This window comes from Rhyacophila brunnea, unplaced genomic scaffold, assembly GCF_057557595.1.
Source record: "Rhyacophila brunnea isolate RB1 unplaced genomic scaffold, BYU_Rbru_1.0 scaffold_23, whole genome shotgun sequence".
Classification (NCBI taxonomy): Eukaryota; Metazoa; Arthropoda; class Insecta; order Trichoptera; family Rhyacophilidae; genus Rhyacophila; species Rhyacophila brunnea.
The window spans coordinates 23,035,986-23,055,039 of record NW_028232893.1 but is presented as its reverse complement, the minus strand read 5'-3'; the positions used below and the strand labels follow the sequence as shown (position 1 = coordinate 23,055,039).

The following is a 19,054-nucleotide window of genomic DNA, read 5'->3' as shown; positions in this document are numbered from 1 at the left end:
TAAAAAAAAAATGATTTGAATAGAAAAATTATAGTTATATTCAAACAAGTTACACCAAACAAGTTATAAAAACAATAAAATTTCAAAAACAAAATGTCTCTGGGGAGTGCATTGACTAGTCGTCACTATAGGATTGGTTTACCGAATATCCGTTTTTGTCGAAATCAACCTTTTAATGCAGAATGTTTTTTTGTATCTAATTGGATTAGAACCATCCCTTTCTTTAAATTACTTTGTAATGGTAATGAATACATCATTCATATGCTTTAAAAATAACAATTTAAATATCTCCATGTATTTAAATATAGGATTATGAAGTTTGTTTTTCGTCTCCTGAACATTTGGTCTATTCGGGAAACCAATCCTCAAGCGACGTAGTGTTGCACCCCTCTCTAATGGTGCCTGATAAGCTTGACACATGTAATTGACAGGTGCATATAAAATCAAATTTTCTAGGACGTCAGGCTTGGAAACTATCCCTCATGAGAGCAGGCAAAAATGTCTCAAGGAGCAGAGTGAACCTGCAATGCGAAGTCACTTATGGCTAACTTAATCAGTGGAGCAGTGGTCGTTTTATTTAGTTTAATTTCATACATTTAGGCTCGAGGTTTGAGGTTTTTATCAATTTATGTATATCAGTATAATTACACTGAATGAAAAAAAAAACGGTGTGTGTACTTATGTATGCGCGTAGAAGTTCTACTTTTTTGGCGTAGCAAAACAAAAACAAAACTTGTGATAACCTAGATTCTTCGACTAGCTCTTAATTATCTTGTTAAATTACACACTCAAGAAAAAGGACCGCATATTGGAACGCCATTGGTTTATTTCTATACACTTTAACTTATATTACTAAATTATATAATTATTTATCGTTGCTTTTATTTTTAAAGTAACAACTGCCACTATGACGTTTAATAGTTTGCTTACGTAAGGAATTGCATATGGCCGACAATAGTAAATTCGTTGCCTAGGCAACGGAACAATTATAAACTATATAATTATACTGTATAATAAATTCGCTGCCTAGGCAACGGAACAATTCTAAGCTATAATATTATACTGTATAATCGTCACGATTGGAGTTTCATACTGTGGCGTAATGGTAGTGCATTCGGCTGATAATCGAACAATCGGTGGTTCGAATCCAATCGAGTGCGTTTATTTTTGTGTGAAAAAATAAATTATGTGTTACATGTCACACGCCAAAAATACACTCTGATCTGATCAAAAAGTCCACTTTAAATTACAGTATGGTCGTAATTCAATATGAATACCGTAATCGACGTAGTCTAATATAAAAGAATGGCAAAATCCAAAATTATAACCCAGCAAGATGTGTTTGCCGCTACATGATTTCGAAATTGGTTTTGTTAGATACTGTGTAATAAATTTGTAATCAATTGCAAGCCGTAGTTACTAGGTTATTTTAATGATGAATATCTCAAAAATTAAGCAATTTACGTACCTGTCATGGCGGCAACGCTTGATAGAGGCATGTTTAAATAATATATCGGCTTTCCTTTTCTTCTTCGCAATAAACTAAAAGTTTACTAATGATAATTCTAATATCACTCCTGATCGTTTTAGACATATTTTTATTATAAAAGCTTCAAATTACCTAAATTGACACTGTAATCTGTACACAACGGGAGTGTAAAATGTAATGATAAATTTGTGGGCGTTCATTTGAAAACGGAAGTGAGATTAGCTGCACTGGAGGGGATTGTTAGTTCACAGTTTTTACACGTGGACATGAAGTTCATATTCGACAGTATGTTTTAAATTTGCCTAGATTCCTGGGGCAGACATCACTCTACTCTGAAAGAAATAGCGTACTGTGAGCAGTGGTGTAACGAGGCCGGAGTTTAAAAGAAAAAAAAAAAATATTTATTATAATTTTATTACAGTATTAACTTATAAAAGAGGTTCTCAGTTTTGCTATATATTTACACGTTATGTACATTATTCTATACTACATTAATCATATTATTTTTAACCTGCAATAACAATTTTATTAATATCAATAAAAGCCAGTTGATTTTGTTTTCAATAAGGACTATACTAGGTACTTAGATCATATAAAATTATTACATCAAAATAAATATCATTCGTATATCAGAGCAATCTCTTCGTCAAACCAGAAAATTGAGCGTACCACCTGTTATATTAAAAAAAAAAAAAAAAAAATCATGCCTTCTCCAGACCAAGATACATGTATGCGTCAACAACTAATAATACAAATGTTCTGTAACACACACACATCAGTTCACAACATCCAAGACAAAGATGGCTGCTCAACCAAAAGGATTAGAAAGTAGCGGCATTAGGATGAACAGCAATGTAATTTCAGGTGTACCCAGAGATATTGAAGAACACCTCTACGAGATGTGGCTGAAGTATATTAGTAAGTGAAGATTAATAAAAGGGCTTGTGATCTACTGTTTAATTTAGCTGCGATTCATTAGTAGCAAACTGCGCTATTTTACCTAAAATGCCATTAACATACATGATTTTGTAATAAAATAGGTTAAAGATATAAAACTGCTGAACTATCTAAGACCTAAGTGAAGATATTATTATCTTCCCAACCTTTTTGTACTCTAGAGCACATTCTAAAATATCGGTAGGGTGGCGGGCACCGCCTATTTTTAATCGACAAACTCCTTCCATAACTTCTCATTTTCCCATAATTTATTTTCTTATATTCATAATTTATTAATAAATAATAAACAAAAATGTTTCAAAATAATAAAACGATTATTCAAATTGCATACACACAGAGAAATGTATTTACAAAACGTAAACAAAAAACACAAATACAAAGAAAACATTTTATAAAAAAATAGAATATCAATATGTCAATGTGATCTTTGGCATTGCATATCATTGGCCAGTGCCTCATAATTAGGAGAGTATGACGATAATCCTGTTAGCAAACAATCATAAAGTTGCTCATCGGTGAGTCGAGATCTATATCTTGATTTTATTAAGTTCGTGTTTGAAAACAATGATTCGCATGAATATGTCAAACTGAAAAATGATTCAATTTTATATGCCGCTTTTTTCAAAAATGGGAACTTTTTTCTGTCCACTGTATTCCAAAAGTCTTCTGATATTAAGGATTTAAGCAAAATATCTATATATTTTTCTCATTAAAGAAACAATATGATTCCTCCCAGTCAGTGTTAAAATTATAGGTTCATTGTCTTTTACTCGGTCCACTCATTTTAGAACTATATAGAAGGAATATCAAAACTCCTAATTCGTGTTTCGTCAGACGAAGATGTCTCCTAGCTAACTGTCGCGACCCGAACGGGGCAGCAATCGCAATCACAATGACAACAACGCGGTTCCAGGCAGGGAATGCTATTTGCACATCACTCCTTGTACACGCCGAAAACCCGAACTGAGCCAATGATCGCCGAAGCTCAGTTCGTGGCGTTCGTTCACTTCGGGTTTTCTGCGTGTGTCAGGCTAGCGTGAAAATTCTGTCTCTGTCGAATAGTGGCGGGCACATACGAATCGTGGCACCATGGCGCCCGCGGGCACGGGGTTGGGAACCCCTGCATTAGTAGTATGAAAAGCAATAAAATTGAGTTACATGTAAATTGTAGATATTACATAAAATTTTCATCATAGCACAGTTCCCCTTAAGCTGCCTTACCGGTAAGAGATGGCTGTATAGCGTTAAGATCAAAAAATTACGCATAGTGGAGCATTGCATAGTAATGTTCCAATTATATTAGATTCAATAAGAACATTAATTTGATAATGATTGGTATCAAATATCTGATAATAACGCTGTCATTATTATCAAATATTTGATAGGAACGACTTGATACTTACGAACAACTACCAAAATGTTAGGTAGGTTATATAAATTCTTACGATTTGATTGTATTTTTAATTTACTTACCCACCTAGGAATATTCTTCTGTCTTTTCCTTGTATTCCGGTGGTTGTTATTACGTGTTTTATTAAGACATGAATTTGATCTCGATACTATACGGCCATGTATTTGATACAATATCATACTTTAGTTTCTGTGTATCTATTTTTTTTATAGCCCACGATGATCGTGCGGTTACGCGTCATGTTTATAATGTCGTGGGTCCCGGATTCGAATACCGATAATAAACCTAAGTACCTACCTTACAACTTGAGCAAGTGGCTATAACTGATAACATAATAGATTGACGGATGTTGATGGAAAACCAAAACAATCTGTTAAACAACCTCCATTCTGTGACGGCCTATATCAGGGTTGGCGACCTTTTTTACGTACGCGTGCCAAAATTTCCCAAATAATATTTTTCGACTGTCTGAGCAGTTTTCATGGTGAAAAAAAAAGTTTTTTAAGTCTTCTAAAACAATTAATAGTTTTTAAGAATTCTATTAAAATAGCTAAAAAATGCAATTGACTTCTTGATACTCTATCTTTCATTGTATTTCTACCGAAGGCATATTTATTACTCATTGAATATTTTGTTCCTTGTTTTCACGAAAGATTGTGGAAGCATTTAAACCACTCTTCTTTCTTATTTTATACTCGCATCACTGAACGGTTTTCCATTTTTAGAGATTATGTTTCAGGCAAAATAACAAGCAGTTAAGTATTATATTTGAATGGCTGCCGATAATTAATTTCATAAGTTTTGTTGATTGAATATTTTTATTTTTAATTGCACGATCCTAAGGACCGACCAATGCAATTATTTATTTACATTACGCATAATGATTATTCTTGAAAAGGATTTGCCTGCTATTTTTTATACAATGCGATTTGTCATTATTTATGCATAAATTTTGACGTTTCCGTTTGCGCATAGATTGGTAAACATAATATGGAAAACCGAAGAAAATACGCATGGCTATGTCGTCATTATTTTTTAATATTATATTATTTAAGTAAGTAGGTAGGTAGGCACTCATATATTTATTTATTAAACTTTTTCATAAAAAGACATTTTTTGATTACATTATATAAAATAGTAGTTTCTTTTCTCTTCAAAATGAAACATTCGCGTGCAATGCAAAATCGTCTAGCGTGCCATAGGTTCGCCATCCCTGGCCTATAATGATCTTACAATCGAACTTGGGGAAAAATATAGCTGGTGGAAGCAAGTAGATATCTCTTTGGGTGGAAGTGACTTTTTCTCTCATAGGTAGGTACCTACTGCTTTAAACGAGTTTGAAAATATTAGTAAATTAAGAAAATTTGACATTTGACTTTTGTCATAGACAAAAACAGCACTAAAAAAACAAATACTTTTTCACACCATGTAGTTACTATCCACCGTGAAATTATTAAAATTATATTTATATACAATAATCATAAATTAATAAACTTTGCACAATTAAAAAAAATGATTTGATACAAAATTATTATGATTGTGTTTTATCGCAGATAATTTTTTTATCATAATATATTATAGTTTATGGTACAAAATAAGTAAAATAACTGTCAAAAATTCTCCACTGTCAAAATGTGTCAAACGATCTGATTTTCGACGTTTAAACTTTGAAAGATTCAAAATAATTGTACATTACTATACTGCAAGACTATTATTTTAAGAAGAAAATGGAATTTTGTCAACAATCGTCAATGTTTGAATATTATAAACATAACATTTGCAGAGGGTGTTTGATGACTTCGTCAGATGCAATACAACCCACTGACGAAATAGTTTTGAATTCTTTTACAGAATTTTCCAATATACACGTACGTATGTCGAAATATATCCAACTTCTGATTGGATTTTTTAGGTGCTTAAAACAATGACGAAATATTACCTACTCAGTCCAAAATATGGTGAATATGAGTAATAAGTATATGGGTAATTTTATAGTATTCCATATCGTTTTGTGATCGAGATTAGAGGTGAGTTTGAAATACTGTCACCAGTTTGTGTACTCAAGTTTCGGATGAAACTACCCATACTAGGTATTTGTGGCCCAATAAACTTATTCCAAAAAACTTGTGATGATATCATCGCGAGTCGCTGTTCTGTGCACTCGCCAGTTCGTAGACTTTCAACACTATTGACATTAAATGCGCTCGAACGAAATAGCACTTGAATATAGGTATATTTTAATTTATTAGTCTATTGCCTTCGAATGTATGGATAATAATAGGTCATAAATTTTGTGTCGCAGCACAGTGGTGAGATGACGCACAGGCTTAAGCCTGTTATATACCGCTTAAAACATGTTTAAAATTAAAAAAAAACACTGTTATTCATTTTTGTTATTGTAACCTAACAGAAAAACAACTCATAAATTTAAAATTTTATAATAAATTGGACTTTTCGATAAGCGGAGCCCAGCATATTTTTAGCGATTATATTGAAGCCGATACACAGTCTGAGTTCCCTGAGCCGATACGTATTTTAAAATACTAATAATATGGAGTTGCTTTTAGTTTCAGTTGAGTATGAAACTTTTGTAGCATACGCACGCCAAACGATCTATATAGTATTCCAAATACTAGTAAGTATATTTAGTCTTCAAAATCTACCAGTTTTCCCATCTCTAATCGAGATCTTTTGAGACCAAAAACCAAACCAAATTTAATTTAAACAAAAAATAAGTAGGTTGTGCTATGGTTTGGTTTTTGATCTCCAGTTCGGCTGACGTTAGCAGACAAGGCTTAAGGCATCACTCCTTATATGTAAATGTATTTCGTTTGATTGGCGTTTGTTGATGAATGATGACACTTGCGTTGTTGACTGCCACAACTGTCCGCCAAAGAACAAGCAATATGTAACATTTGATCTTAGAATGAAGTTTCCATGATAACTCACCGACGGCCTTAATAAGTTTGAATGTTAAAATTTTACATATTCATCACAATGCATTATTTTTCAGGTAACCAAGGAAAGTATGTTACCCGACAGACTCTGCCTGGCATGTTTACGAAGTATAAAACATTTTACGAGGTTCAAAACAAAATGCGAATACTCTAATAGAATTCTATATAATCTATTAAACATCAGTCTAAGTAACAATGGAGAGGTACGTACCAAGCAGTGGCGAAGGGTGGAGGTGGGCTGTTAGGATCCGCCATAAATAGTGCACACTAAACTTTATCAGTCATACGTATTTGTTTTCATTGAAATAAGAGTAAAATTTACAGATGGTATTGGTTATTTTTTAAAATTCAATAAATCCCTGTAAAAGTCAAGCCATAATAGATAATAGTAAAAAAATACTTGTCTATCTATAAGAAATCTAAAATTATGCAATTAATTCATACATAACTTTAGATATTTTATAGATAGAATAATATTTTTTATCTATTATACTTAATTGAAAAAGTTTGCACAATTTTATCGTATCGCCCAAAATATACCAAAAATATTATGGCTTTATTAAGGCAGGGTTTAATTGATTTTTAAAAACTAACCAACACCATCTTGTAAATTGTAGTGTTAGTTCAATAAAAACAAATACGTATGAGTTTAATGTGTACTATTTATGTTGGATCTTAACAGCCTGCCTCCACCCTTCGCCACTGATACCTATGCTTTAAATTTTTATGCTGTTGTAAGGGCCAGTTGCAGAGATGTTATTGATAAATTAACCTAACATCAGTGGCAGACTTTAAATGTATGTGCCATTTTTGTCAAAATTGTCAAGCGTAACCTGTATGTATCCGCATATGGAATATTTTGTTTGTATGGAAGATAAATAGAATTTGAATTTTGACATTGACTCACTAAATGGCCGATTTCTTCCGCTTAATGTTATGCGGCCACTAAGTACGATTGAGCATCTGGCCCTAAGTCCCCTCCGGATACCTCGTTTACTAGTGACAAACGTTTTCCATTATATATTTAGATGCAAACGTTTACAAATCTCATGCTCTTTATATATGTTTCTGACTGCCGTTTCCACCCTTTGCAATACATCAAACACTATAAAGTGGAATCCTTGACATTTAGGTTGTAGAATAAGGCTGTTTTTGTCACAAATGCATCCATTTTTGTATTTCTTTTCCAGTTTAGTATGGATGACTTACTTGTGGAGAGAAGTAAACTGTTTTATGACAGTAATCCACTGTCGTCTTCGAAGACTGTCACTGTCGAGTGTCAGAGCTTATTATCTAGCCCAAACAATGGCATTAAAGACAGCTGCGTAGAAAGTAGTGATCCTCTGGCAGATCAATCGATAATTCAGTCAGATCATAGACAAAATAACGTCTTCTATACTGTTCAAACCGGTTATGAAAATTCGATATTTGATTTGAATCAAGAGTTAGTGTCCACTGATGTTTCAGGTAGATTCCTCTGTATCGAATCCGTGTTGAATAATTCTCCTTCAAAATTAAAAGACAAATCTGATCAGTGCTTCGAAGTTCAGATTAAAAAAGAATTCAATTCGATTGCTGAATATTTTGAATGTTCGAATGACGTAGATTCGAATTTTGAAATTGATAATACAGATAGAAAATTACTCAATACGAAAGACAAAATGGCAGTCAAAATTGAGAATAATAGTACAGCAGTAAAGGAAACAGGTTTAAATAATTTCGATGAGCTTAATGTTGATGTTAAATCCGAAAAAAGTTGTGTTATAATATGCGATGAAAATTCTAAACTGAGCCCTATTAAAAGAAAAGCCATTTTTAAAAGGCCGGTAAAACGGAAATCTGCAGTTGCGAAATCAAAAAAACCTGGGGATAACGTAGCCAAAGTTATGAGACGAACGCCGGTGGTTGTTTTCGGAAAAGGCAGCGCGAATATTTTGACGTTAACTATCGAGGAGCAAATGAAAGAGATGGAAGACGCTCGGAAGTCTAAAGAGTATATCGATTCGCCGTTCAAGTGTGAGCCGTGCGCACGAGGATACATGTTCAAAGTCTACTGGGAAAATCATCAGGTTCGTCACACTAAGGTTAGTAAGAAACACTTCATTATTCATACATAATTCGGAAACACCTCAGAATCAAACCTGTTTAAAAAAAATATCATGCCAGACAAGACTCAAACCTGCACCCTATCTAATTATGATGAAATTAACTTATGGTAATAACGCCTGTATACGTAGATTGATTTACTGACAATATTAGCGTGTAACTAAACTATTGCAACAATAAATGTTTACTTCTAATCCCATTCTTCAATTTGCACTGTTCGTAATTTAAATATGCCAACAAATAAATGTTTATTTTCATTATTTGTAGGATTAAACATATTTCTGAACTAGTCAAAGTGAATGTTTAATGTTAAATTGTCATTTGCTATTGTGTCTTCGCGACTGGTATATTTAAGAAGTCTTGTCACTGCAGTTCGCTCGTTTTTACTTACAGTTATCCGGAGACCACGAGTGCCAGATCTGCCGGCAGCGATACAAGAGCGCCGAGTCGCTCCGATTGCACACAGTAAAACACGAACGGCGGCTGGAGTGCAAACAGTGCGGGAAGGTCTTCATCGGGCGGCCGGCTATGGCAGACCACATCGCCAAGCACGACGGCGGCTTCTCGGAGCTCCTGCCCGTTTGCGAAACCTGCGGCAAGATTTGCAAGTAAAATATTTAACTACATGTTGTCGTGTGTATAATTTTCTACTTCTGTGATCATATCTCGATATTAGTAGGAACATATGGACACCACACGGCCTCCAAGAATCACTTTCGCTCACCAGTCTTCTTGCATCTTCCCAGGTCATGCTAGCATGCCATATGCACTCTGGATAGTATTTAGCAACCATCCAGGATGCCAGAATCCGGTTGGCTTGAAGAACAGGCAAGCCACGTTAACACGTGGCTGAGTCAGGCCCAACGTCGCCTCTTCACTCTCAGTGTGATAAGAGGTTGCTTGGCCTGATCTCTTATCTCCTCATTACTCCTAAAGTCATATCAGTTTCCACCGCAAATATCTGTTCTTGATGTTCAGTATACGGTTGCTCAGAACCTTCATAAGGTGTCGTGACTCATTACCGTAAAGCAGCACCAACAGAATGCAAGTGTCGAATAGGCGTCAATTGGTTTTAACTGAGTTGAGTCATGAGTCACAGACACTCCGCATCGAGTCGAATGTTGCTGCAGCCATTCTTGTTCGGATAGCAAGCTTTATTTGCGCAGTGTCATCTCCTGTGATGTGCACCCCAAGATATTTAAAGCTGTCGACGCTCGATGGTTTGTCCGTCATCAACCACGGGGGAAATCTACATTCGTTGTTTGCATTGTATTATAAAATAACCTTTAAAATTGGATAGATAAATAAATACATATTATCACATACACTTACATGTAAATTGCATGTATTACATTTTACCGTAGCACAGTTTGCCATGAACTTTCTTATCTGAAAGAGATGACCGTATACTATACGAAATTTTATTAGATCCAATATGAACATTAATTCAATTTTCATAGCCGATTTTGGCAAGATTCATGAATTCAAGAATGAAAACCTAACCAAACCGAACAAATAATCTAGTATATCGACTATTTTCAAAATTTGTTTGCCGCTGGCTACCTGTAAACCGACAAGAACCATGTTTTATTTAGACATGAATTTTATCTCAGTACTATATGACCCAAAGAGGTTGGACGGTCTTTAATATACGACCATATATTTCTGATACAACATACAATATTTCACGGTTAAGTGTGATACGGCGAACTGCATACGTACAAATTTCCGGACACGGTTTCACTTGTGTATCTTTGTATAAGGGAAATTAACGTATCAATTATGTTTATTTTTGATTTATTATTTCAGAAATTGGCGCCATTACACTCGCCACTTGAAATGTCATGATCCTGGCAACCGGACCAAATGCCCGCAGTGTCCAAGGACCTTTATGCAGGCCGCTACGATGCACGATCACATTGCGTTAGTATGAATAATACCTGCTTACATTATTTTCAACCAATGGCGAGCTTTTTATTGGTTACCTGTATAAGGAGTGTAGTTATTACTTGTTTATTCAACTACCCCCATTATTATTTTATATTCAGACGGTTGCTTTTGTATGTGATATGTGATATTGCATGGGCAGTGTTGAAGGAAAACACGAGTTGGTGTTTGCATTGTTTATATGGCACAAATACATTAATGATTATTACACGGCAGATAGCATGAAGTTATATAAAATTATGTTTTGAGTGTCAAGGTTTAACATGACTCTTTTAACTTGATAATTTGGAAAAGGGCTGAGTGCCCTTGTAACCTCTACATAGATTCAAGGTCTCTAGACAACTGTCATTTCCGACTCGCCATTGTCTATGCTCTAATAGACAATAACGTCTCAGTTGTAGAGTTGGGTAGAACCTCTACACCTGATCTATATATCACTCTATTAGACAATGATCACAATCTAAAATTTAAAAAACTCTCTAGCCTATGTATTATAGTGTATATAAATGTATCACAACTACACCAATGTCACCTCACACGTATCACGCCACACCACCAATGTGATAAAACGTTTTTTATTTTCTGCAATTTTACACATTTTTGAGTCCCATATTTTTTATTTCAGTGGGTTGCAAGGGAGTTATAAATGACAGGCAATTGACGCAATGTTTTTGTAGGTTATAACATTTTTATTATTGAATGTTCTGAGCATCTATTCTATATGCAAGGTTGTTATCGGCGGCTGTCGAGGGTAGTTTAGCATATTTATGTATTGAGGCGGTTAATTGTTACAATAAGTTAACCGTCTGAACTGTCAAAAAGTGCTATTTTTTAATAGCCTCTCTCTTGGCTATGTTAACTTTTAGCGCGAGATAGATGGTTTAGACAGCTAACTTATTATAGCAAATTATAATACCTCGATACATAAATATGATAAACTATCGTTGATAGCCGCCTTGTGTATAGAATAGATACGCTGGTCCAAATATTTCCATCGACAATTGTTTATTTGTACATTTTATTATGGAATATGTATATAATATTTTAGTCGAATAAAATTGATCAATAAACACAAATGCCATTATGTGATAAGCCGTATAATGAAAATAGTATGGTTTAAGTGTTTAAGATTGTGATGTTATGCGTGTGTTTCACAGGCGCGTACACGAAGGCGTGAAGAACTTTGAGTGCGAGATCTGCCACCACAAGTTTGTGACGCGCAACGAGGTGAGGATGCACTCCATCAAGCACTCGAATCGGAGAGACTTCTACTGCGTGGAGTGCGACCAGGCCTTCAAGTCAAAGATGTCGCTCAGTTCTCACTTCAAGAATTCATCCAAACACATCGATCCGGACAGTCCCACGTAAATTATTTCTAATCACAGACATATTGTCACCTTTTTTACGTGTGCTACACTAACTTTGTCAGTAGAGTGAATACTGTCACAGTTTCATTTGCTAAGAGGACTAAAACCCATGAAATAATTCAGGAAACCAGCACCTAATTTACTTTAAAATATTCTATCGATACTTGATGGAATTCGAAATAAAATTTTAATTGATTTAAGTTTTGCAAATCATTTTTAGTGACCCGGGTTTCGTCTTTCAGCATCTTTAGACACTATGAACACTCACCAATGGCAAATACACAACTGGTACAGAATATAGTTAAATACCATTATATCGGTGGCAAGGGGTAGAGGTAGGCTTTTAAGATCCGACATAAAATAGTGCATACTAAATTTTATCAGTTATACATAATTGTTTTCATTAAACTACGAATACAATTTGCAGATGGTGCTGGTTAGTTTTTTAAAATTCAATGTATTTAATGACATAATTTTAGATATTTTACAGATAGACAAATTTTTTATTGACTATTATCATTTATGGCTTGGTTTACGCAGGGTTTAATTAAATTTTAAAAACTAAGCAACCAGGAAACACAAAATTAATGGGAATTGGCTTTCCCTACTGGGTTTGGTGAACAGGCTAAATATCTCGACTGTTGAAAAATATGGGATAAATTTAAACACGTGTCAAAGAATATGCTATTTTTAATAGTTAATAATATGTACTTTAGTTTGTCACGTAACATGTAACATGCTTTCAATCTTCCGGAACAGTCGACACAGTTTTTTTTTACTTGGGTTTTATGACAGTCAGATCATAAACTACACTGCTTCAGAACTTTGGTCCATGGCGATGTCTTTTACATTTTTACCTATTAATCTGTTCTGTGTAAGCAACATTATCTGCAATTTGTAGTCTTAGTTCAATGAATACAATTAAGTATGGCTGACAAAGTTTAGTGTGCACTATTTACGTCGAATCTCAACAGCGTACCTCCACCCTTCGCCACTGATATCACTGTTATCGAAAAAAAATACTTTTATCGTGCGTGTATAATAAATTTTTTTTGAAACTTTTTCTTTCCTTTTAAACTTATAAATAATACGTCATGTTTGCGTCATGTTACTAAATATATTCAAGTTTAAATTGAGTTTATATTATGTTTGTAGATTCACGTGTAACGATTGCCCGAACCAATACAACACTGCGAAGAAGTTGCAGGAGCACGTAGACTCCATCCACCTGGGCTTGAAGAAGTGGGCGTGCCGGCGGTGCCCAAGCAAGTTCACCTCGCGAGGAATACTCCGTTCCCATATGACCGTGCACGGGGTCGCTAGGGAGAAGCGCAAAGACCATCCCTGCAAAGTCTGCGGAAAAGTTATGGCTGTACGTCAATATAATATATAATAAGCTTTTTTTTCTCAGAGATCATTGCATTTAGTTTCTGAACCATTAGTAGCGGGTTTGACTCCCGCTGCTCGGTCACTATCGTGCAGTAACAAAGGGTGGGGGTAGGCTGTGGAAATCCAACATAAATAGTGCAGAACTTTGTCACTCATACTTATTTGTTGTCAATGAACAAAGAATACAAATTGCATATGGTGTTGATTAGTTTTTTAAATTATATTAAACCCTGCCTAAACCAAATCATAATAGATAATAAATATTATGTATAACGTTGTAGTATAACTTGTAGTTTTTGGATTTCTTTTTCATTAACGGTAGTGAAAAATATATTAACCTTTCTAACGCGGCAACTGACTTTAGTCAGCCTATACGCGCGAGTCATCCGCGCGTCAGCTGACTAAAGTCATTTCGATTTTCGTTTGCCTAGTACTCCTTTCGGCCAGGCGCGAATAATTCGAACATTGATTTAATTTATTCAGAAATCATCCTTCTCTTGACATCTGTCAATGGATAGCCTAAACTTTTGTTCTATCTAATTTAAATAAATATTTTTCGGGAGCGTGTCTTGAATAAAAAAATATCAGTCATCGGGCCAATTCAAATTTGCCGCGTATATAGTGTCTTATCGCTTCTTAGTGCATGTGCGTCGAAGACATTTGACTGACGTGTTTGTAACGATACGAGTTTGCGATATAATAAGTTATATTGTTTTTTAATGATTGAAAAACTATTTGGTGCGTAAACTGTTAAATAGAATATTCGAAATTTACATTGATCAAAGTGAATTTACAAAATATTTTTACAAAAGGAATGCTTTTGGAGATTGCATTCATTCGCCTATCTGCTATTATATTATCCGCGAGTAAATAGTTTCGGAAAATAATTTGAACAAGGTGTCATTTAAATATACCTAGGAGTCCGCGATTCAATATGTCTCTTTGTTTATCATTGATTAACATTTTTAAATACTATTTTCTGGTTATAGAATTAGGTGAAACAGACAAAAATTATTTATTTACCCTAGTTATCAGCCATTTATAAAGAAAAGACACGAACAATCAGATGCCCGTTCCCGCATAAATGCGGAAATTGTCGTATTACGCTACACCAGGTCCCGCGCTACTGAATTTTTATACACTGCGCGGCAAATCATCGTCTGCTGGTGTGAGACAGACACTTGAGAATTATTTTTTTCGTAACACTATTCAAAAGGGTTTGATTCATGACTACTATTTTTTTTTATGGAGAATTCTTCTTATATTTATAGTCGAAAATAACTCGAGTTACTTACTATCATGTCATTATAATAAAATAAGAGATTACCTATTCTAGTACCAGTGGGTCTATTCTATACTTATCGACCGCTAAAGTGATAAAGTAATAAATATTATCATACTTAGGGTAGGTTTGTATCAAAATGTTAGCACTTATTGTAACAATTACACGAAGTTGGTTTTTATTGTTGCAATAAGTGCTATATTTTAACAGCACCTATCTTGCTGCTGTTGAAATATCGCACTTATTGCAACAATAAAAACCAACTTCGTGTAATTGTTACAATAAGTGCTAATATTTTGATACAAACCTACCCTAAGTTTGATACTATTTATCACTTTAGTGTTCGATAAGTATAGAATAGACCCACAGGTTATTGAAGTAATATAATAAAAAAAAAAACAAATGAACTTGAAAATAAAATTGTGGTGACTATAAAGCATTTAGAAGTGCAAAAAGTGTTTGAAATTTAATATTTTACGAATTGTAATAGCCTAATAGGTATTCGAAAAATAAACCGTTTTGTTATAAACTATGTGTCATTCGATTCCATTCAGTTCGGGGTCAATGGTAGGTACAAACCAGGCACTGGTGGTAAGTACATTACTCTCAAATAGCCAGTAGTTCTCAAGGATGATTTATTTATACTCGACCTGCAGTGCTGCAATGTGTATGGGAGTTCAAATAAAAGTTACACAGTTTGAGATGTCCTGGATGCTATAAAAATGAGCTATTTATGACTGATATTTTTTTAACACACTCAACAAAAATGCTCATAAAAGTCATAAACCATATTATTATTCATTATGTGTATGACATATTTGTCGAAATCGTAGCCGTAGACTATAATACTGAACTGTTCTTACACTTGTTAATCTGTCATCGACGCATTAGTCCAGCACCATTTCGTAAGTGTCATGGCGCCGCTCGAGTAAGCCGGCATTTTTTCAATGAAGAAATCTTGTTCGTGATTTCTTATCAGTTTTAGGCGACGAATGTTTATTTTTAGAGTCACATAAAATATTAGGTTCTGTCATAATCATTTTTGAACTTGACTCCGATTTTTTACTACTCTATTTGTGTATGTTTGACTGACATTTATTACGATTTATTGATGCTTGAAATAACAACGCGCACTGTTGTACTAAGTCGGGATTCGTAACGCTTAGAAAGGGTTAAACACAGAATAATCATTCTTCTTTCTATTGACCATGTCCGATCCTACTAGGATCATAATTAGAGTTGGGTATTTCCCGGGAAAATCTCAATCTTGAGATTTGGGATTTCCCGAAATGATGAAATATTCAATTCTCGAGATTCGGGACTTAAGAAAAGAATTCTCGATATATCGGGAAATTAAAAAAAAAACAGTAAAAAATCCTAAAAACAGTGTAAAAACAAACAAATTCCATTTTTTTATGTATGTAAGAAAACAAACAAATAGAAGTAGGAAAACAAAAATAATTCGTAAAAATAATCGCTGCGTCTGACAATCGCGTACGCTTTTGAGACACAAAAATCCCTGATGTTGAAAAATTGCGCTCATTTTGAGTCGACATTGGCTTAATTGTGTTAAATGCCCCGATCAGTCTTCGAACGTTTTGTGTTTTCTGTCCACTTTTTCATAAAGAAAAATTGTTTTTTTTCAATTATTATTTGATAATAAAGAAATCCCAAATCTCGAGAAAAGATTCTTGAGATCCGGGATTTCCCGAAATGTTAAAAATTTTAATTCATAAGATTCGGGATTTCTCGAGAATTCCCGTCAGGAAATTCCCGAAACCCAACTCTAATCATAATATTGGCTTACACAGAGTGGAGGTTTGTATTAGCAGATTTCTGTTTTTTTACGAGAAATGGATGTCAGCCACTTGCTCAACCTATTAAGTTGATACCCTGACTACAAATACAAATTCAAAAACAATATGTGTATTTGGCAGACCCAGGATTCGAACCTGGGACCCACGACATTAAAGCCCGACTCGTAAACCGCTTGGCCGCGTCATTAGGCTTTTCAAATTGTGCATGTCAATATTTTTAAGATTCGGTGGTTTCATGAGGTGGTTACCGATGGTTCTCTGCCCAAATAAAATAATACAATGACAGTGGCGAAGGGTGGAGGTAGGTTGTGGAGATCCGACATAAATAGTGCACACTAAACAATGAAAACAAATAAATATGAATGATAAAGTTTAATGTACATTATTTATGCTGGATCTCTACAGCGTAGGCTCCGCCCTTCGTCACTGGTAGGTAGAGTGCAGGTGGATCCGATGGATGTAGGTTTGAGTCCTAGTAGCAAGCACCATATAATTTTTTTCAAGATTTTTATGTTTGTGAAGTGATTCCAAAACATGCATGTTCAATAAAGAATGTTGTATTTTGAAATCATGTGAATTCATCGTTGAATAAAAAAAATAGTTTATTATGTACATGATTCTTCCTATGTTTTGGGTCTTCGGCTTCTAAAAGTTTGAATTCATTTGGGGTAATTTACTGTTGTTTTCTGATCCTATGTCTGTATACCGAGTGTCAGTGGTGAAGGGTGGAAGTAGGCTGCTAAGATCCGCCATAAATAGTGCACACTAAACTTTTTCTGTGAAACATATTTGTTTTCATTGAAATAAGACTACAATTTACAGTTGGTGTTGGTTAGTTTTTAAAATTCAATTAAACCCTGCGAAAACCAAGCGACAATAGATAATAGTCAAAAATATACTCTACCTATAAAATAATGGAATTAAATCATACATAACTTTGGTTGTAGATAGAATAATATTTTTATCTATAATGGTTTGGGTTAGGTAGGGCTTGTTGATTTAAGAAAAATGAACTAACAATATGTGTAATATGTATTCCTAATTCAACGAAAACAAATAAGTATGAATGAAAAAATATGCACAATTTTGTCATTTCGCCCAAAATATACCAAAACTATTATGGTTTGGTTAGGCAGGGTTTAATTAATTTTTAAAAATTAACTAATAACATCTGTAAATTGTAGTCTTAGTTCAATAAAAACAAATACGAATGAAGTTTAATGTGCACTATTATAGTGACTATATGTGAGTGTTGTCTTCAATGTCCCTTGGTCTTGATTATGTTCTTATGTTGTTTGTTATTATTTTAGACGGGCAACACTTTGAAGATCCATCTTCTCACGCACACGCAGGAGAGGCCGCACATATGTCAAATCTGCGGCGACACCTTCCGGCAAAGGTCTACGATGACAACTCACACGAATTTGGTTCATCTCAAACTCAAAAAGCCGTTCCCCAAAATGAGGCCTCACTACACCGAAAGCACATCATCCAATAATGAAGCTGACAGCAATAAAGTCGATCAAAATGACAGAGAAGTTCTCTGATGATGAATTTCAATGTGAAGCATTGTGACATTCAATTTCTTTATTCTTTATTTCGAATTTTGAATTAAAACAATCATTTTTAAAAAAATTGTGGTGTTTCTTTAAAGATGGCCACCATCTAAAAAAATTTGACTCTTAGGCCCATTTCAGACGGGACACTGGTGTCGCGCTAGTATATAATATAGGAGGCCTTTGTTATGAACGCACCAGAGCTAATGAGTCAACACATAATTTCGCATTATAAATTAGAACATAAAACTGTCTGCGGTAATAAAAACAAGTGTATCGGCGGCTTGAGAATGTAGCGGCCGACGGAAAAGTGTACCGGACACGCGTTGACTCATAAGCTCTGGGGCGTTCATAAACATAATACAAAGGCCTCTTTATTCAAATACAAACGCCTCCTTTATTAATACGAGCGCAACATCGGTGTCCCGTCTGAAACAGGCCTTAGGCCTTTCGCTCATGGAGAAACTAAAATCCGACAAACTGGTTGCTGATGGGACTGGCCAATGACTGATGCTTCGCACACGGCGCTACTGAAACCTACTCATAATCTCATAACCTCAAACTGTCAAACCCATTGTCTTTCCTACATCATTCAAAGCTTTTTCCGTAATATCTTTACGGGACTATTGTGGCAGTCTGTAAGTGTACAGGCATGATTGGAAGGGATTGTTAGTTCACAGTTTTAACATGTGGACAGGAAGCTCTTATTCGACAGTATGTTTTAAATTTGCCGAAATTCCTGGGGGCAAACATCACTCTACTCTGAAAGAATTGGA

The 19,054-nt window shown here is 34.6% G+C and overlaps 1 protein-coding gene across 3 annotated transcripts; it reads left to right on the top strand.

Moving 5' to 3' along the window:
• Positions 1-5,480: 5,480 nt before the first annotated feature.
• On the top strand, positions 5,481-18,351 carry LOC147069734 (zinc finger Y-chromosomal protein 1-like). Of its 3 annotated transcripts, none has more exons than XM_085950710.1 (8): positions 5,481-5,725; positions 6,871-7,017; positions 8,005-8,898; positions 9,314-9,528; positions 10,730-10,843; positions 12,025-12,231; positions 13,390-13,606; positions 18,033-18,351. In XM_085950710.1, exons 1-8 carry the CDS (start codon positions 5,585-5,587, stop codon positions 18,267-18,269), a joined length of 2,172 nt encoding a protein of 723 aa, XP_085806836.1. In that variant the 5' UTR covers positions 5,481-5,584; the 3' UTR covers positions 18,270-18,351. The 3 variants fall into 3 exon arrangements, with proteins under 3 accessions (XP_085806836.1, XP_085806838.1, XP_085806837.1); XM_085950712.1 differs by having other exon boundaries at positions 8,282-8,898; positions 18,033-18,350; XM_085950711.1 differs by lacking the exon at positions 8,005-8,898 and having other exon boundaries at positions 18,033-18,350.
• The last annotated feature ends 703 nt before the right edge of the window (positions 18,352-19,054 follow it).